At 39.1% G+C, this 21,283-nt stretch overlaps 1 protein-coding gene across 1 annotated transcript in view; it reads right to left on the reverse strand.

The window, feature by feature from the left end:
- Window positions 1-698: 698 nt before the first annotated feature.
- The window catches only part of FREM2 (FRAS1 related extracellular matrix 2), a 166,135-nt gene continuing 145,550 nt past the window's right edge, over window positions 699-21,283 (reverse strand). Inside the window, exons 17-24 of the mRNA XM_072797284.1 lie at window positions 15,323-15,515; window positions 13,491-13,595; window positions 11,326-11,453; window positions 11,091-11,225; window positions 10,218-10,344; window positions 9,199-9,386; window positions 8,845-8,991; window positions 699-7,297 (exon numbers count right to left, since the gene is read on the reverse strand). Coding sequence (XP_072653385.1) covers window positions 6,785-7,297; window positions 8,845-8,991; window positions 9,199-9,386; window positions 10,218-10,344; window positions 11,091-11,225; window positions 11,326-11,453; window positions 13,491-13,595; window positions 15,323-15,515 — 1,536 coding nt within the window. The 3' untranslated portion in view covers window positions 699-6,784. The remainder of the gene's footprint in view (window positions 7,298-8,844; window positions 8,992-9,198; window positions 9,387-10,217; window positions 10,345-11,090; window positions 11,226-11,325; window positions 11,454-13,490; window positions 13,596-15,322; window positions 15,516-21,283) is intronic.

A 21,283-nucleotide genomic window follows, 5' to 3' on the forward strand; every position in this document is an offset into this window, starting at 1 on the left:
AACTTCCTGAAGGCGAGGCTTTCTCCTTAGTAGCTGGGAAATTTCCCAGCACACACGCTTTTTCCTTTTCTTCTATAGTGAAGATGGACTGATCTTCTCATTTCTGTGGCTGATCACAGCGTTTCTGCTACAACTGGCCACTTCTTCCCCCAGTGCTCCACTCCTTTTCTTGAGATTATCCTTCAGTAGCTCTAAAAGAGGCTGTCCTTGCATTTCCTTCTGGTATTAAATAGTTGTGGCCACCTATTAAAAATCTGACAATATAAGAAGTCAAATGATAACTCCTTTGTGTAAGTCCCCCAGCAATGGATCTAATTAGTTGATTCTTCCTCATTTGTGCAGCCTGGCAGGGTTTCATACCTGTAGTAAGGCCTAGACACTCTGCTCCCCGGGACAAAGTTACTCACCCAAATATGTAGTTTCTTCTAAGTATACTTTGCCCCTGACAGGCCTCCAGCTGTGTCTACACCTGTTACCACTGGTGAGTAAGCACTGAGATGCTGCAGGTAGATCCTGATGAGGGGCGGCAATATTTGGCCACCAGCATCAGAGAGGCACTGGGAGCACAGGTCCCATCCTGGAAGCCTGAAGGAGCTTTAGGCTTCAGACCCAGAGCAGAAATAACTGGCATGCATGGCAGACTACACGAATTCTTGGATTTTAGTGTAAACAAAATTTACAGAACGAACCACAATCCCTTGACCATGTTAACACATTTATATTTACATGGGCTTTATTTATATTAAACATGTGATATATTTCGAGAAAACAGTTGTAGTTAGGAAACACAAGTGGCAGCAAGAATTATTTTAGACACGGAGGGAAGACTGAATGCCTCCAAATTATTTGCATAATTGGCTTCTCAGGGATAAGCTTCAATAGCCAGCAAAAATGAAGTACCCTAGCAAATAAACAACAACAACAAAAAAAAACCTAGACCCTGTTAGTTTTTGCAGAATTCCCATGGGAAAATCACGAAGGCTATTAAGCTCTGAAAATAATTCCATCACACACAGATATGTCACTCAGTGGCTAGATAAATATAAATTTACTGAGTGTTTTGGAGGGCTTTTGGAGGAAGCAGGCACTTAATGCAATTATAAAACACACAACTCCTTGTACAGGCTGAAGTTTTCTTTTAGAGACAAATGGGCTTAAATAATACCTTGCCAAAAACTTGAATTCCTAAAACCACAGAAAGAGACCCAGCTTTGTCCTTGTAATGTGTCTTTTTGTAATGTGCTCCATTTTGGGCCTTACAGAAATGATTTTTTATTCTTACCAGTAATTGCTTTTCTAGATTTTTCAGTGATTTGTATTGTAACGCTCTTTATTACTAATGTTAGCTTTTAAAAACCCACATTTCTCTCTTTTCTTTCTTCTTTTCAAAGTCACAGTACTGATGATTTTTATGTGAAGGGACGATCCAAACATTGGGAAAATAAATATCTGTAGTAGAAATTCACTTAGAATTTTCAAGGAATCGTGTGATCAGTGTAGGCAACATTTGGCTAATAGTGAAAGGAACACTGTGCATTTAATAATTACAATTGAAAACACTTCAATGCTGTTAACATTTTAATAGTTTTTTCGTTTTGCCATTTATTTCATCACAAAGTATTCAATCATACAAAACAACTTCATATACGTGATCTCTGGCCTTTTATTTTTACTCAATTAAACCCTTAAAGGGATTGTGTGTGTGTGTGTGTGTGTGTGTGTCTTAAATGTCAGTGTTGAAACTACTGAGAGAAAATCAAAGCACAGATCATCATTACATTATTCAATATGATGCTTTTGATCTTTTGAAGGGAGCTCTTCTTTCTATCATCCAAAAGCCTTAACATTTTATAAAGAAGGGACACTGCACAAATGCTAGGTTTACTTACTAGCTTTCAGATGAATAAGAATGCTAATTACATAGTGGAAATGGCAATGGTTTCAAAACTAAAAGGGAAGCGTTACTGGAAGAATGTAAATCTCAGAGGAAGAAAAAAAACCTAGTCAATGAAAGAAAGGAACCAAGTAAGGAAGAAAGGAAGGAAGGAAAATAGAGATGTCATAGCTACAGCAGGGTTTGGTTTTGGTTTTGTTTTTTTCTTCTGGATGTTGTTTTTAATAAAACAATACTGAAAAAAGAAGCATACACAAACAGATATAATGGAAAAGGTAAAACATGTACTTGAAAGATAGGAAAGAAAGCAAAATTGTTTAAAAGTCTGTGAATTTAATATTCTGGTCTGTTTTCCCAACAAAATTAAAATTGGAGGGAGGCTCACATTAGTATAGTTTGTTTCATCAACTTTAGTTCAACAGAGAACCAGTTTTCTTTATTTAAAAGGTTTCTGTATGATCTTTCCAGTGAAAACTGTAGAAAAATATCATGCACTTCTATTTTAAAATCTTATTAAAATCAAAATAACTATCAAAGTTTAGTCTTTCATTCTTAACATCAAAGGATATGGCAACAAGAAGAAATAGTGAAGGAAACTTTGAACCTATGGATAATATTTTCTGAAAATTTTTATGTCATTACTAGGCAACACTGGAATCAATTCTAGGAAAACTCTTATTAAAGAAACGTAGTAATCTTTGAACTAATGTCAAAGAAAAATCCCACGATAGTGTGTTTACACAAATGACCACTCTGTTGACCTTCTTCAAAATCTCCATATGAACCCTTTCAGTTAAACCTGTATGTAGGGTCATCTTTTTCTAGAAATGAGATCTTTGGTTGTTTTTATACACACATGTGCCTGTGTGTGTGTGTGTGTGTGTGTGTGTGTGTGTGCGTGTGCGACCGCGCGCCAGATAATAGTAGTATTTATAGTTCTCTGCCAAAGTACTCATTTCTAAGCCATGGGAGTTGGTCTGATTGAACATTTAAGTCCTATTCATCATTTGCCCTACAGTTAGTAAAAACACCTGTTTTCTTCCTTTTGTTATTACTTTCATGCCTAGAAGAAATGAGTCTCAAAGAATCATAGTTCCCTTGTTTTTCAAATGAATACCATTATGTAAATTTCAATTTTGCAAAACACTTGGATCTTTAAAGATTTTTTTTCTTTTTTCCTTTTAAAGGACTAACTTGGTCTCTAAGTCAAAAATAAATATTTTCAAAATCGGAGCAGAAATCCCATTTCCAACTTTAAAAATCTAAATGTCATTAGATTTTTGCTCATCAATTCTGCTATTATTGTTACTTTACTGTTTCTCAATCTAGGACTATTTTAACCCTTAGCACTGATTTGTATGAGGAAAGTCTCTGTGATTTTCATACAAGTCTATTTCCATTTTTAAAGTCGACCCTGGGGTTGGTACCCTGGAAAAGACTTAGAGGTATGATGACTTAATAAAGAAGTTGTTTGAGGCTTACAGAACTAAATCCCTTCATATTGAGCCTAGAGTTGGTCCTTCATATAACAAATGCTATGCAGTAGCGTGGTAGAGGAATTCTAGTTGACAGTGTGGATGCTCGCGGGAGAATGCACTTCAGGAGGCGTTGGGGATGTTAATGGACGGGAACAAGAATTGATGTGCCATATCCTATTCTTGGAATAAAGTGGGCCTGTCCTCCATTAAGAGGAAAAGAATATGCAGGGCTACCCACATCCCTGTAATGGATTCTCTCTGTGTAGATTTGTGAAGGGCAATTCCATTAAGTTATTGATCTGAAATATTTTGCATTACAACTATGATCAGAATGATCCATAGCATGTGGGGTTCTTTTAGATGAAAAACAGCAGACTCCACTGTCGGTGCTCTGGAGAGATTTTTAAGTTGTGGTTCACAAACATGCCTCACTTGTTCTTGGTCCAGGGGAAAACGCAATGCAAATCTTGATTCCTGTAGTCTAAAGGAAGAACTACATTTGATTATAACCTGCCAGAAGACCAGGGAGGATATCTTGGCTTCTGTTTAATCTCTCCAAGTGGCTAATCCTAGGTGAGCATTTAGTAAGTGTTAACAGAGAGAATGAATTGTAATAAATAAAACCATCATTACAACGTAATGATGTATTGTAAAGCTTATAGTTCACGTGCTAGGAGAGCTCCTAAGGCTTCATATATATTTTTGTGCTTGGGGTTTCCTATGCAGTACAATTTCAATTATATAGTTTAAATTAAGGTCAGAAGCTACTGAGTATCTAAGGAGTGATTATAGCTTACATCCTGTTGTCTATAGGAAGTTATTTTATGTAATTGTTTTGATAATACCAGCATAATTCTCTAAAAACAAAATACTGGAAAAAGGGTCTGTTTTATTGAACAATAAAGCATTTTTGCCTGATTCTCTTTTCCACTAGAAACGGTATTTTTATGATTAATGTATATAAAATCACACATTAAGTAAATAGATATAAAGAAAATGATGCCGAAATCTAAGCATTTTATACTCAAGAAAGCTGTATCTGCCTATTTCCCACAGACCACAGACTGTTTTCAAGGGGAGGAAGGAAAGGAAGAAGAGAGAAAGGAGAGAAAGAGAAGGAATAGGCAGAGAGGAAGAAACTTTTCTTTGTTAAGTAAAGATAGACAGGTCCTGTATTTTGTAAGCCCTCCAATTCATATATGGCAGTCTCATTAGAAAAACTAATTGTATTGTGAAATCTGATATCAAACCAGTGTGGCCCAAAGGCTCAAAACAGACTTGTGGTGATGTTGCTTCAGTGATTAGTATATTCAGTGATAGAGCGGCTCACGATTGCACGAGAGTCAGGCTCTGAAGCAGCCTACTGCTTCCCAGCTACTAAAGGAACACAAAGTCGACTGAGAGGACTTGCTCTACCAGTCTTAGTGAATTGAACCCAGTGCTAAGCCGTGAAAAGGCTTTTCGAAGCTTTTGAACGCTATTTGAAGCTGTTTAACTCATGCTCATTCCTATACAAGTTATGAGGTGACTAAAGTAGCTAAGCATGTACCAGAAGGCAAAGCAAAAGAAAAGGGGATAATTATGGAAGCATTCATGTTTATTCGACAAATGAACTCCTGGGCTATACAGTCCCTTTGGGGGACTTTTGAGTTATAGGTGGTATCTATAAATCCCCAATGGAAGGAGACTCTAGTCTACCATATTCTTTGAAAGACTTTGAATGTGAAGTGCAGAGCTGCCCAAAAGAAGAGAGGTATTAGATACTTCTCATCCGTCTCTCAGCACCAGTGTAGATTCCTTTTTTCAGTAAAGAGATGGATGGGGCTCACGGACACCAGATAAGATCCATCCCACGAGGATGTCCAGTGTGGCCAGGCTATGGAAGCAAGTGAAGAGATTCTAGGCAACACTGGAGGATTGGTTAGCCCCTAGGTACAGTTCTTTTTCTCCTGACTTTATTTTTGCTTGAAATACATTTACTAGCTTTTGGAAGATTGGTCATTGGACAGCTGACATTTTCCTTCCCTTTCCAACTGAAATTTTTGCCATTTGGTGAGAGTACATTTTTTTTTTCAGAAAGGCGATGGGAGCCTTGCCAAGCAAGCTCACTAAGTTTCTTGGTTTTTAACACCGTAAGCAGTGTTACACATTATATTTCCAGATACCGAGAGGGACCTTGCAGTACCAGCTCACTGAACTGGAGATGTCAGAGAATGCTGCTCTCCTCCCAGATCAAAGAAGATGGCATCTCCAAGGCCATCTCTGGAATGACAGTTGCAAAGATTCCCATTTTTAGACCAGATGTTGATTAGAAAGTTAATAAAATGTCCTGTGGCCAATGTAAGTTCTGGACATGGTTGTGTGATTATACCACTCTGAGGGTTAGCTTCATGTATCATCTGTCAGAATGTCTTTTATTCAATAAAGTATGTAGAAGAGGCATTTGGTCAAACATATTATATTAATAAATACCACTTTCTCCCTCCACCACCCGTAATGAGATTTCTCATTATCATTTATGGGTTCAATACTGCAAATATCTAGGCTCAGTTCTTAGAGAACATTGTCTTATAAATGTGAATCTAAGTCTATAGCATTTCTTCATCATCAAAACTCCACCAACCCTCTCACTTCCCACAAATGTTGAGCACCAATAAGGTATACTATATCATGCAAGAGCTTGACTACAGGAGAGTCTTTCTTTGACAATCTCTTCCAGCCTTAACATATTCTTTGGTTTAAAGTTAAATAAGCAAATAAAACAAGGAGGCTCTGACGAGGATGAAAAACAATTCAAATCCAAGCTAGTGAGTTACTTCCCCTCTATCTTTCCTTCCATTCCCTTCCACGTAGTATAAAAGCTGAATTATGGGTTGAGCCACCCCTGGTCATAATTCTATGCTGTTTTCGCCCATGAGAAAACTTGTCCTAATAAATGGTGTGTTTATTATTCTTGCAGACTACTCATTAATACCTTTCTAGGAAGAAACTGTTATACAATGAATAAACAATGTGGTAATTGCACCTTTAAGATTCGTACTCATATAGCAACAATAGACTTATCTTAAACTTCTGAGAGAGTCTGCAGCACCTTTGAGTAGATTTGTCTCCACTGTGTAGAGAAAATGTCTAAAATGAGAAGTCCATTCCTGGCAGTCCATCTATGGCTCTGTGTCCCTGTGTCTGCCACCTTCTGGGCCAGAGGAAAGCTGTGGTCTGTGGTCTGCATTTGTTTCTTTGATGCATGAAAGAGTAGACACAATTCAAATCCAAGGTTATTCATCAGTACAGTCAGGTCTTCTGAGTAGCTTTGAAACGGAAGCCCCCAGTTCTCTGCTGTTTCCAGAAGCATTTGGGTTTCTACAGTTTTTCTGAGGCACTTGGGGAGGAGGCTGAGTACCACCTGTGGTCATCAAACCTCTGAGCTGTCACAGTGGTGGCTCTGCGGAGGCATCATGGGCTTGCTGCTGCCTGAGCACTTTAGAGCATCCTTTCTCCTGGCGCCCTTCTTGCTCTTGCACATCATCACTGTGATGGCAGCAAGGCAGAGGGTTAGCAATCCCACCGCGATGCCGCCAACGACTGTGACCAGGCTGACCTCAGAGCTGGGACGGTTGAGCTCCCGGGGGAGGACGCCATCAGGAGGAACTCGGCCTTGGGGGATCAGCTTCCGGCTGCTGCGGTCCAGGGCAATGTGCTGGATGTTTGTTCCCCGGTTGTTCTCAGCACCTATTTGCCAGGCCAGTGGGGGTGAGCTCCTGATCTCCCTCTTCTTCCGGCCCTTGCTAGTTGCCTGGGGCTTCCCTGGTCTCACTAAGGAGTGGTGCTGGTGCTCAGTGCTTCTTTTGCCAATGCCTCGATTGGCGTTGTCTTTTGATCTTACTGTGTAGACCGTGTGTATGTACCATTCTCGGCCCAGAGCGACCTAGAAAACACAACTCTATTTGTTAGAAAATTAAGTATCATGCCAACCTCATTCATGACTACTGCAAGAGAAACGAATGGCAGAGACCATAACATAATTTATTCAGTCTACAGAATTGATATACTTAATGTTTCTGCATGTGTAGTATGTGCAAGGCTTTGTGTAAAGCACTCTGAAATATTTTACGTGGCTCTTGAGGAAGTGTGTGCCAGTAAATACTTGAAATCTGTGACTTGTAGCCATTGAATGTCAGCACTGTAAAGAACTTTAAATATCACCCGGTTTGGGGTGCCTGGGTGGCTCAGTGGTTGTCTGTCTTCAGCTCAGGTTGTGATCCTAGGGTCCTGGGATCAAGTCCCACAACGGGCTCCCCACAGGGAGCCTGCTTCTCCCTCTGTCTATGTCACTACCTCTCTCTCTGTGTCTCTCATAAATAAATGAACAAAATCATAAATAAATAAATAAATAAATAAATAAACAAACAAACAAACAAACAAACAATCACAGGGCTTAACTTATTAATCTAAAAATGGGTAAATAAGAATGTCTAGCAGTTAACTAACTTGCCAATATCACTCAACTAAGTTAGTGGTATCGCTTCTCGGCCTTTTGGTTAAGATCAAGTGAACTAAGTTAGTGGCAGAGGAAGGACTAGAACTCAAAACTCCTGACCCATGGACTCTCTCCCAGTATATCTGGCTGCATATTTACACATAAGAGGAGGTCAGTTTTTCTGCTTTTTCAGGGCCTGTGAAAAGAAGGGATTGTCTGATGGCTCTCTGAAGCCGTCAGGATTTAGAAGGGGTCTAATGCATTCAGAGTTAACAGTGAAAACAATTTTCAAAAGTTATTCAAAATAACAAATATACTTCCTTAAGATTCTTTCTGTAGTTTGAATAAAGATAACATGTTTGGCAGCCATCCGCCTGCCTGGACAATTTTCAGTAAATTTCCTAAAAGGTGTACTTGCTTCCCCATTCACAATGGGAACACATCTCGCAATGTGTTTGTCCGGAACACAAACACATCTCGGAATGTATTTGTCTCATTTGCCCGCTCAGTCTTATGGTCACCTGTGCCTCTTTCTACTGTCTATTGCTGGGTTAGGATATTCTTAGTTTATAAAACTTTTGAGGGTGGGGATTTACGAGTTGTGCACACTGGTTTTTCTGAATCCAGCAGTTGATACAAGATCACTCTAAGATGATCATGACAAGTCAACAGGAAGGAACCTTTGGGAATAAGAAAAGCAGAATTTCCAAACATCGGACTTCGATTTACATTCTGGGCTGAATAAGGGTCTTCACTACACATAGACTTAAAATAATGCACTAATGAAAATAATAGCAGCTAGAGTTCAGAGAATGCTCACCCCACGCCTACTCTGGTATGGGGTGTGGTTTACCTACATTATCTTATTCGATGTTACTGTTACTTATGCAATATTACTATCACTGCCATTTAGTATAAGACACTTGGATCATCTCAACATTAAGTAATTTGCGTGTGTTCACAGAGCTGTTTTAAGTGGCTTACTACTGGCCCACCTGAAAGAGTGGCATGGAGTCGACTTTAAATCCATCAGATCCAGGCTGATTCACTAAGAGAATAGCTTCAGGATCATCCATTGCTAGTTTGGCATTAAACAGGACATTTCCAAAACTGGTGGCTTGTGTCTCTGGTTGAGCTTTGTCCTTAAAGGAATAAGGAAAATGAGGAGTGCTGTAGATCATACCAACTTTTGCAAGTACAGAATGTTTTCTTTAGTTTTGTGCGAGTACAGATTACCTTAAAATGTCACCATTTACTTTCATTTGAAAAGACGCTATTGTTTTTGAGTATCAGACGCACATTTAACTTCGAGCATCTATCTTGTTCATTGTTTGGGTCAAAGCACTTACCACAATTTTAAATCTATATAAGAGTGAAGGAGAGTCGGCTAAGCAGCCATATTCTGCATTTGTGGGATTATATTTGGGAACATAGCCATCAGCTCCAGTGCACAAGAACACCTTCTCAATGCTGCAGTAAAAGGAGTCACCCAGATTCTGGACAGGATCTACCATGACACGACCATAGATTATATCACCTGAAACAGAGATGTGAAAATGTCACTTCTGTCCACGTGGCACTGCAAACAATTTGTGACAATAATGCCACTAGAGAGCACTCCCTTCTTTTCCTCCTCTGGCATCAAGTGTTGAAAGACCTTTAGGATCTCACTCACTCCCAGGCCTCAGATTCTGAGACCACTTTGGGGACCGGCCACAAGTGACTGAAGATTTATTGACCCTTGAATGCTCGGTCAGTAGTGGAAATAATCTCAAGGCTTGGCCTATAATTTAATATTCATGATTGTACTGTGGTTAAAGTCAGCTTCATATAAATAAATAATTTATGCAGAATGTAGACTAATAAAGTCTATAAAAAAGAAAAGAGTGATAAAAAGCTGAGTTGGCTTTATTTGATTTTGAAAGAGAGCTTATGGAAATTCCCTAGTAGTCAATCATGTATTTCACAGCTATTACTATGTGTGTTAGGTGTTTTGCCAGGTGCCAGGAATGAGCCACTGGACCAGACAGATCTAACCCTTGCCCATGAGGCATTTACAATCTCAAATATCTGTAGTATTTGCATCTATGCACCTTGAAAGAAGGGTCAAGAACAAAACCTATATTTGTTCCAAAAGTCACTTAAGTAAGGGAAATAGAGATTAACTTCCCCAGAAGAAAAAACATCCAGTCACATATATCCAATTTCAGTGGCCTTATGCTATCCTGGCCAAAGTGGTAAAGATCCAGTTATCTTCACAAAACCATCCCATCACGTTATAATTTCCCCTCTCAAACATGATCCCAATAAAGCAAAGAACAACAGATGCAGTGGCAAACAGCAGGTGTCGCATTTATGAAATGGATACCTTCTGTGAAGGCAACATCACTCTCTTGCCCAAATCCCATGGATCCGTCAGACAACCAGAGACTCTTCTTGGACAGGAGGTACATTTGGGTGTTCAAGCTAAACTCAGCCGCCACTGGATCACTGACCTAAAACCGAGTGTGAAAGTCCTTTGAGATGTTGTCAATTGTTCTGGGGGTGCACACAGACATTATTCACAGACACACACATTCGATGACATGTAGAACACTGAAGACTGCACTGCAATTGTCACATTCAAAAAGAAAAAACTAATGTAGGGAATTGTAACATGGGCTTTGAAATTCTTGAGAAAGTAAAACTGGCGAGTTGAAATTTTTTTACTCCGACTAAACAGCATTACTCCAGTTCTTTTCCATTGGTTTAACGGGGTTTGTAAGGGACTTGTACATGTCCTGGTCAGGCAAAAGCCAACACCTAAGATAAGTCCTTGGACACAAAGTGCCATCACATTTCTTTTAATCCATAATGGCAATTAGGCACTTTGAGATGGCATGAATGACAGGACATTTATTTCCTTGAAGATCAAGAACAAGACAAAGAAGGTACAGAAGAACTCTGGGGAGAGTCCTCAAATCTCCAAGGTGGCAAACTCCAGAAGGAGACAAGATCTTGGGAGAAAAAAAAATAACCCTTGTGTCCTCTTCAACTACGGATTTTATATCCTGGACCAACAACAAAGGGCAGTTCTTTCCTGCTTCCTTCTTCTCTTGCTTCCTTCCTATCTGCTTTCCTTTTTTCTCAGCATGCAAGAAGTCAAGTCACTATCTGAATTTTATTTATTTTTTTACTGATAAAAGTAAGCCACGACCTCTTAAAGCAAGATTTCACGGGAAGGTAACTCCAAGAGACGCACCTGCTGGAATCGTATGTCGAGGTCAAAGGTGATGGGCTCTCTGGGGCTGCAGGTGACTGGCAGGTGGTACTCCTGATGCGATGGAGCAGTGCAAGGTAGCAGTTTCACGGTGTAGGTCCCCGAATAGTCACGTACCTTCAAGGAGAAGGGAGAACATTCATTTTTCATGTAAGGATCTGAGATATGGTCAAAGGCAACAGAAAAGGAAAATTAAGTAAGAGCCTGAGTTACTTACTGCAAAGTCAGACACAAAGCTCCACTGCTGCACTGGCTGGTTATAGGTTGGTTCACTCCTGATGAGGCGCAAGGAGAAGGTCAGGCCCGGGTGATCAGCTGACATGATCATTGAGCTTGTAAAGGATGCTAGAAAATGCCAACAATAAGGTGTATAAAATAAATAAATACGGGGGATCCCTGGGTGGCGCAGCGGTTTGGCGCCTGCCTTTGGCCCAGGGCGCGATCCTGGAGACCCGGGATCGAGTCCCACATCGGGCTCCCAGTGCATGGAGCCTGCTTCTCCCTCTGCCTGTGTCTCTGCCTCTCTCTCTCTCTCTCTCTCTCTGTGACTATCATAAATAAATAAATAAATAAAATTTAAAAATAAATAAATAAATAAATACGGTAGAATGGTTGTAAGAGCGCATAAGAGTTTAGAGTTTTCCAAGTACCTTATCATATATCGTTTGCATTTATTCTTTTTTTTTTTTAAAGATTTTATTTATTTAATCATGAGAGACACACACACAGAGAGGCAGAGACACAGGCAGAGGGAGAAGCAGGCTCCATGCAGGGAGCCCGACATGGGACTCGATCCCAGGTCTCTAGGATCACTCCCTGGGCCGAAGGCAGGCACTCAACCACTGAGCCACCCAGGCATCCTGTTTGCATTTATTCTTAATACTAAGCCTTCAGAAACAGAGTGTTGGTGTAATTATCCCCATTTTGTTCCCAGAGAATACGGACTGAAGCTGATTATAGTGACTCTCCCAAGATCACACAGCTAGGATAGGATATGTGCCTTCTGATTCCTAATTCAGGGCTTTATCCACTCTATGATTCTGTCAAAAGGGAATTGTGTAGAAATGCTCAAAGAGTTCAGGGCTACTTTCCAGGGAGGCACAGCAGAGCCATAAAAGCTGATGTGAATGTATTTATTGTGTGCCAGAGCTATGAGTTGAGCTTTAATCTCTCAGCCTCCACATAGCTGGGCAAACCCAATTTCTGAGTGGAATCTAACTTTAATTAGATTGCCTGCAACGGTGTCTAAATAAGGATTCAGTTTGCCAGAAAGGTAGGCATGTGGGAGGGACCTGTAAAGACCAAGAAATCCTTTTCCAAGGCTGTCAATTAGAGTAAAGCAAAATGATTCTTGAGTCTGTATTGTCATTCAGTTTCAGAAAAATACAACGAAACCTCTTTCTCTTCTGATTTTTCAGCCCTATTCCCTCCTTTGTTTGGAGCTCAGAATCAGAAAAACGAAGGCCGTAGAAGACAGTGAGTGAACTATTTTTCCCCGTCCATCTGACAATAGTTGGCAAACGGGCAAAATATGCAAAACTAAGTTGGTGATATGGAGAGTCAAATAAAATATTTCTAATAAAATGTCCTTTATAGTCCAAAAAAAGCCTGGACATTGGACTTTAGTGGCTGCCTCCTTACTGGTATTCAAAGCTCAGTGTGCCACAGTTAGTAAAATGACATAGCCAATCTTTATTGAAGATAATTAGTTCACATGTCTGAAATTTAAGTGTTGCAGTGAAGTGCCACTTCCAGCTCTATTATAAAGGTTTCTCACAGTGTCTAGAAAAGAGTTATGAACAGAGAAGTCCTTGCTGAACAAATAACCTAACTTCAACTTTTTATACAATAAAATTGAAATAGAGGAGGAGATTATGGTTGCTAATGCTCTTTATCCAAGGAAAACTCCACTTGAACCAAATGCAGTAGAGTTTTCTTTTAAATTTGCTTTCATCATTTTGTATTTTCTCTCAAAGTCTACATCGATGACAATGGTTTTGTAGCTTCGGAAATGTAGCTGAGCAATCATCAAGCCCTCCTGTAGAGAAGTCACATTGACAGTTCATTTGAAATTAAAGGTTTCTTTTTTTGTCTTAAGATTTTATTTATTTATTCATAAGAGACACAGAGAGAAAGGCAGAGACACAGGCAGAGGGAGAAGCAGGCTCCATGCAGGGAGCCCGATGCGGGACTTGATCCTAGGACCCCGGGATCATGCCCTGAGCCAAAGGCAGATGCTCAACCACTGAGCCACCCAAGTACCCCAAAATGAAGGGTTTCAAAGCTCACTGGGAGGCATGTTGAAACACGCACACATGTGGATATGGAAAAATCTGTGTCCTGTTGTATAGGGAGTGGCTCCTGGTGGATAGCAGGGCTTACCGGGATGAGACAGCACAAACAATCCATGGAACTGAGCCTCTGTCTTGAAGTTCACAACCAAGCGCCCCTCTTCACCAATGCGCATGCTAGTCGGGTAGAGAGAACCTACATGGGGATAGTGCATAAGAATGGAAATACTGGTAACCAGGGACTCCTTATGTGCAGGATTTCTTCCAAGTTTGACTTCAGATATGTCTCATCTTTAAGTGTTCTAGCCAAAGGGTGTTATCCGAAGAATTCTGAGTGAGAAGTGAAGCAGACGTGTTCTGTTTCTTTGTTTTGCTTTGCTTTCTAACAAGAAAAGGTGTCAAGAAGGGAGGCAAAATAGAATCAGGTAACATGAGTGACATCAATATGAAATATACAGATTGATTACAGGAGTCCAAGATTTTTTTTCCCCTTTTAAAAGCTTTAGTCTACATAAATGAAGCCAGAAATTGAGACACAATAAAACTATCAAATTTTGAAGATTTGGGGACATGGAAGTGTGTCTCTGTTCTCCAGAAGTATTCCAAATTCTATAGGCTTAATAAAAACCCTGGAGCTTTCCCAAGACATCAGCCGTTTGACCAAAGTCAGTTCCAGATATAAGAAAGAAACATGAGCTCCTTATGTAGAACAGGAGAACCACAGCATGGATCCATGTTAAAGTTTCCTTAAATATACATTTTCTAAGGCAAGATAGGGAATTAAAACATTGAAATATAAAATAATCTGGAATAATCACCCAGGGTGATCATATTACCTTTCACATAGTTTCAGGGCAATTTTAATCTGTTTAATAGCAATTTTTTTGAGACTTTAGTTATTTAGTTGGAGAGAGAGAGAGAGAGAGCAAGCATGAGAGAGGCTGAGCAAGGGAAAGGCAGAAGGAGAGGGAAAAGGAGAGGCAGACAACCGCTGAGCAGGGAGCCCAATGCAGGGCTCAATCCCAAGACTACGAGTCATGATCTGAGCTGAAGGCAGATGCCTAACCAGCTGAGGCGTTTGGGTGCCCCTAAGACAGCAAATTTTGATGCAGTGTCACTAGTATCGTCTCTCTGGCTCCTAGAAAATAATGCAGACATGATGCTCAGATAGGCATGGAGCCAGAACAGTAGCAGGTGCCTGAAAAGAAACTGCACTCATTCTACAGATAGATAATTAGCTTTATGTTTCTGGACTTTGAATTATAATTCTGACACAGAGATTGAAACAAATTTTGGCAGATGATGATGGGCTCAGCAGTTAGTTGTACTTACACCACTCTTCCAAGATATTCAGCTAAAATATCACAGAATAATAGAATTTTAAAATAAAAAAAATTAGAAGCCTGGCCTACCTTTGAGAAGAATCTGAGTGCCACGAAGGTTAAGCAGTATATGTTTAAGATCACAAAGCTAGTTAGCTGTGCAAGCCAGAACTAGAATCCAGGATGTATCTCATTTTCAGAAACAAAATAGCACAAATTTTTCTCTTGGGTTCATTTCTTATTTTCAGTTGGAACTTCCTCTACACATTTTCTAGAATCTAGGAAACCCATAGACTGTGTTGTGTAATGCATAAATGATCAATCACCTTACAATGGACTATAAGGGCTAAATATCCATGAAATGTATACAGTATACTGCAGTCACATACTATGCGGAATTCGAGGCACTGATATGATTTTGCTTTTCCGTGGCAAAATGAAAAACAATCTTACCTATTGAATATAAAAATAAAATATATTAAAAGTCGCTTCTATTATTCTTAGCTACGGTAAAACAAAAACAAAAACAAAAACAAAAACAAACAGACCCTAAGTAAGTCAGCTAGGATAGGAAAACTAGTCTTCCAAATTACTAACCCACCTTGGAGCTCGGCTTCTGGTGGGCTGCCGATGCCCTCATTCCACAAGATGGCAGTGTCATACACGAAAGTCAGGCGGAGCTCCGACTTCAAGTCAAAATGCTGCCAGCCCCCTACGCCAACGGGGGAATGGAACACATACGAAACATACAGAGGCACCCGAAGGGTCACATAGGACTGCACCAGATTCAGGACCTAAAGCGATAAAACGATACCTGTCAGCAGGATTCGGGGTTAACTAGCTTTGCAGAAGCCTTTTTCTCCTTTCACTCAATGAGACATTTTGAGTGGCCACTGAGGAAAGGAAGCGACAGCATTTATACTCTTGCCCCCTGACAATCTTAGAACAATGAACTAGTTGTTATCACATGGTCTTCCTCTGCAACACAGGATATGCGGTCGAAATCTTGAAAGTAAATTGCATTATTTGGGGTATATTACACCTATGCAGTCCTTTTTGTTTCATAACAGCTTTATTAAGATATAATTCACACACCGTATAATTCACCGATTAAAGTAGACAGGACAACTGTATTTAACGTATTCGGCTTAGGTGGGGGGATGCAAATTCCACCCACAATCAATCTTAGGACACTTTCGTCACCTCCAAAGGGAATCCCAAACCTATTAGGAGTCATTCCCTCCTCCTCCTCCTGGACCCTGGCAGCCACTAGCCTCTTTTCTGTCTCTTTGTATTTGCCGGTTCTGGACATTCCATTTACATGAGTCCTACAATTTGTAGTCTTTTGTGACAGGCTTTTTTTTTTTTTTTTAACTTATGTTTTCAAGGTGCATCCATGCTGCTGCACATTTCAATACTTTTATTTCTGAATAGCATTCCTTTGCATGCATATGCTGCACATATTTATCTGTTCATTCGTTGATGGACAGTTGGATTATTTCCTGTTTTGAGCTGTTATGAAATAACACTGCTATAAGGCACTTTTAAATTATTATATAAAGAAGACAGGAGAGATTTAGAAGCAGACATGTTTAGTAATGACATGTAATACTTCATATGTCCCCAAAATAATTAGTTGAAATGAAGTGTCTCGTTCTGAATTTTATACTTTCCCTTTTCAGGTATTTAGCAGGTGAGTTAGGAGTAGTGGAGGATAAACTAATATTTATTTATTGAGCCTCTAAGTTCACAATAAAAGCTATTTAATATTTTTAATTTTGATATTTTTATTCTCCCCCATAATTATATTTATATGTATGTGTGGATACCTGGAAGGTTGGATGGCTGGGGGATGGATGGATGGATGGGTGGATGGATAGATGGATAAATGATGCACAGAAAAGCAGAGAGAGGAAAATTAGGGTTCAAAGAAGCAAAACAAATTTCCCATAGAATTCTTTAAGTCTCCTGAACGGCCCTGCCAGTATTAGAACCCAGCCTCTGGCCTGTGTTTTTCTATTCTGTCACACCTCATCACATTCCAAACAAAGCTGAGGGCAGTCCTGGGATCACCTAACCAACCTTATCATACTTAATTCTCAAAATAGCTGGGCAAATATAGCTATCTTCTTCTACACAAGAGGTGATGGACCTCAGTCAGATCATACCCTTTAGACGTTCCAGCTGGGCTTTCTGATACCATTCTAATTCTATTTCCACACTGAGCTGGTAAAAGAGATCACATACATTTGTTAGTGAATAATATAAACCATGATAACAATTTATCGCTTTGTCAGAGAGTAAAAAATAAACTTGTTAAATTACAAAAAAATGATGACCTGAATTGCCAACAAAAATACATAGAAAGAAAACCATCATCTGGGACACCTGGGTGGCTCAGTGATTGAGCGTCTGCCTCTGGCTCAGGACATGATCCCAGGGTCCTGAGATTGAGCCCCCCCGTATCGGGCTCCCTGCAGGGAGCCTGCTTCTCCCTCTGCCTGTGTCTCTGCCTCTCTCTATGTGTCTCTCATGAATAAATAAGTAAAATCTTTTTAAAAAAGAGAAAAAAAGAGAAAAACCTTCATCCAAGCAAATTATTTGACTCTTAGCTGTGTAGCATCCAGCACTCCCCATCATCCTCTAATCCAGCCAGTAGAAGAGTGGCTTAGCAACCAAAGTACTTTGAGATATTTATTAGTTAACAGTCAATATTACTGCAGTCAGTGAGAACTTGATCTTGTAGTGCAATTTTAACACTCAGTGTAAAGAAGAGTGATTAAGTCAATGTATATCCCACTGGAAATTAATGTTTCATCCTATGATTTTAATAAACCATCGTCTTTAAAAAATTAGGCTTTAGGAATGAGTTTCCAATTAAACTTTCTAGTATAATTTTTGCCAACATTATACTTTATCAAATGTTACTGAGTGTGCTCTTTTGGAGAAAACTATAAATACTCACTTCCTATGAATAATTTACATGGCGCAAAGCTCCCTGACCAATTTTTATTTTCTTTCATTTGATTCTTGTGATAACCTGGAGTTTGACCATCTCTGGACATGGAATCAGCATCTTGTTGCATTTTCTTCTTCACCATGGCCAGGCCTTCTTTGTCTGCTTGGAATTTCTGTCTAGAGTAATTGGTACCAATGGAACAATGTCAATTATCTAGATCCCCTACCTGTTCATTCTTGTAAAACTGAAGAACGCAATGCCGTCAATCTAACTTCTGGACATCATCTTAATGAGGACTTAATTTTCTTTCAGGCTGCATCACAGGGATTTTTAAAGTATTTGTCTATACTAAAAGAAATAGATGTTAAATCTGGTATACTGCTCTCAAAGCAACTGTGACATGACAAAGGAGTTTACATGTCCTTACAGATGCTTGAAGTTTCTTCAACAAAACCAAATGATACTTCAAATTCCATGTTTAAAGGAAAAGTAGTGATGCCTGGCTGGCTCAGCGGTTGAGTGTCTGCTTTCAGCTCAGGGTGTCACCCAGGTCCGGGGATTGAGTCTCATATCATGCTTCACGCAGGGAGCCTGCTTCACCCTCTGCCTCTGTCTCTGTCTCTGCCTCTCTTTCCATATCTCTCATGAATAAGTAAATAAAATCTTTAAAAAAATAATTAAAGGAAAAGTATAAGATACAACTTTTCTAGAAAAGGTCACTGATATAAATTTCTAGTACTGCTGCTGCTGCTACTAAGTGGCTAATAATGGGCGCCAGTATATATTTGGAGAGTATTGCCAGCTGAAGAGACCAAAGAAATTCTGCTGGGCTGTGTCAGGTGGGGAGGACATGGGAAGAAAAGGAAGGAAAATAAATATGCTAAATTAGAAATTATACATAGAATGTCACCTAAGGTGGGCACTGGTGTTGAGTTAAATCACACTAGATTGAATTCTTCACTCATTCGGGCATCCAGTTTAAGCTACCCAAATTACATACTTCAGCTTTATTGAAGTAGGCAGTATATATACACACTGTTTCTTACAGAAATTGGCAGTATATACATGTACTAGTAAAAACTATCTATATTTACTTTGCTTCTCTGTAACTTTCATTTGAGCAAGGTTGTATTCTACATGTGTTGAACTTCAGCCTGTGAAGAACTCAATTGGCTTGCCCAAGATTATTCAGTACAATCAGTGTTAACACCAATTATCTAGACCAACACTACTCAACAAAAATACAATGTGAACCACACATGTAATTTAAAATTTTCTGGTAGCCAGACTTCAAAAAGTAAAGAGAAACATGTGAAAACTGATTTTAAGAATAGTTTACTTAATCCAATATGTTAAACATATTACATTTTAATATGCAATAAATATAAAATAATTTTTGAGATTTTTTTTGCTACTCTTTGAAATCCAGTATGTATTTTACATGAACAACACAGCTCAATTTTGAATGCTCTGTAGCCACACATGGCTAGTGATTACCATATTGGGCAGCACTGATTAGACTCTTCTAACCAAGGTCTTTTATTAGACCATGCAGGCTGGAAAACAATGATTATTTTAAAATACTTTATAATCCAGTATCTACCCACCTTTATGTGGGATATGTGGTTTGTGCTCACTTCAAAGGTTACAAATTGAACTAGAGCTGTTAGAATATTATCTGAGGGCTACCAGTGGTGTGGATTTCCCACTGGTTGAAATTTCTTTCTGTTGTTCCTTTTGTTTCCAGAAATGTATCTATGTCATCAAGATGGTGGTGTTTGTGACTGTGTAAAGATGCTCATAAATCTCAATAGCTTGCAGTAAAGCATGTCCTTAGCCAAGGGATTAGCAATACTAGAAGTCTACACATCAAGGAACACTTGGAAGAAATAAACATTGGCTTCTGGCCAATTACAAGCCTTTCTGAAGGTCAGTGGGCTCAGGATGCCCAAAGGACACCCTGAAATGAGGTAGGGTCAATATTGATCCACAAATTCTATGGTATTAAGGACAACTCTATGGCATATTTGTGATAATAGAAATTATCTAAATGACCAACAACAGAAGAATGGCTAAATAAGTTATGATGACCCACAAGGTAAAATATTATGTAGCCATCAAAAGTCATGTATCTAAAGAATTTTCCTTGTCATAAGAAAATGCTCACAATGTTAAGTTAAAAAGCAGTATACAAGATGGCACAAATAACATTACACTGCTGCTATTAAAAATGTGTATGTACGTTGGAAAGCATTAGAAAATCTGTCTGTGCACAGTGATAATGGAATAATAAGGTTTGTTTTTACTTGTTTTTAGTTCCCCAGCTTTCCGTGATGCTATCACTACTCTCACTTAAAAAACAAAGAAACTACATTATTAAAAAATAATTTACAAAGTTGACAAACTGAGAAGCAACATGCTCCAGGAAAGTCACACATTCTGGATTCTTCTTGCTATTTCTTGTAAAGTGATTTAGAGTGACGTACATGTGAAAAACACTAAATTCAAGGACTAAGCATAAAATAATGGGATGGAAAAAGATGACTTCTAAAGCATATCCTTGCCCCAAAGTACCATGTTTCTAAGTCAAACACACAGTAACAAGGAAGAAAAATGATTCCTCAAACCAAATAACTAGGAAAAAACACATTTACTTTTCCAAAATCATTCCTTCTCCTAAGTAAATTACAATTTGATGTTTCAAGTGCACTTCCTTGGGGTTGCATTTCTGTAGCTTATTAATGTTCCTTGAACGATGTTATCAGTGTTTATGTAAGATTCTGACCTCACAACACCAATAGCCAGGATCCTGAAAAGTGAAATGAACTGAGGGCTTTCACTTGTAAAAGAAGTTGTTTTCTTTTCTTTTCTTTAAAGATTTTACTTATGAGACACACACACACACACAGAGAGAGAGAGAGAGAGAGAGAGACAGAGAGAGATAGAGAGACACAGGCAGAGGGAGAAGCAGGCTCCATGCAGGGAGCCCGACGTGGGACTCGATCCCGGGACTCCAGGATCACGCCCTGGGCTGAAGGCGGCACTAAACCGCTGAGCCACCCGGGCTGCCCAAGAAGTTGTTTTCAAGAGAAATATCACCACCAAAAATATCCAATGGTTTTAAAAACTTGGTTTAACTTTAATAACTATTTTGCATCACAAGTGCTTTTTTATTGTACACCAAAACAATTTAAGTTTTTATTTACAAAACACTGTTTTGTCACATACAACATACAGTGGAGCAGTACTATTTATTTATTTATTTATTTATCTCTAGTTTTCTTGCTACCTGCTTCTATACGTTAAAATCATTAAAAATGATTTTAGCATTGCAGATCATTAGAAAAGTCTGCGTTTCTTTTTCTTGGCAAGTAAAATTCTTAACTTTTATAAGAATGGGGATTGAATCTTAAAATTCTACGTGGTATGGTCCCTGGCATAGAGTAGATGTTCAGTTCCTTTTTCTTTAATGAACGAATGCGTAATGATTAAGGTGGGAAAAGCAGAAACAGTTTTAATATCAGCTAAAGCTGGCTCTAGTCAAACTGCATAAAACTTAATAAAACTTCATTTGTTATTTAGAGGTCACTATCTTGGATATTT

Source organism: Canis lupus, chromosome 24 (genome assembly GCF_048164855.1).
Source record: "Canis lupus baileyi chromosome 24, mCanLup2.hap1, whole genome shotgun sequence".
Lineage (NCBI taxonomy): Eukaryota > Metazoa > Chordata > Mammalia > Carnivora > Canidae > Canis > Canis lupus.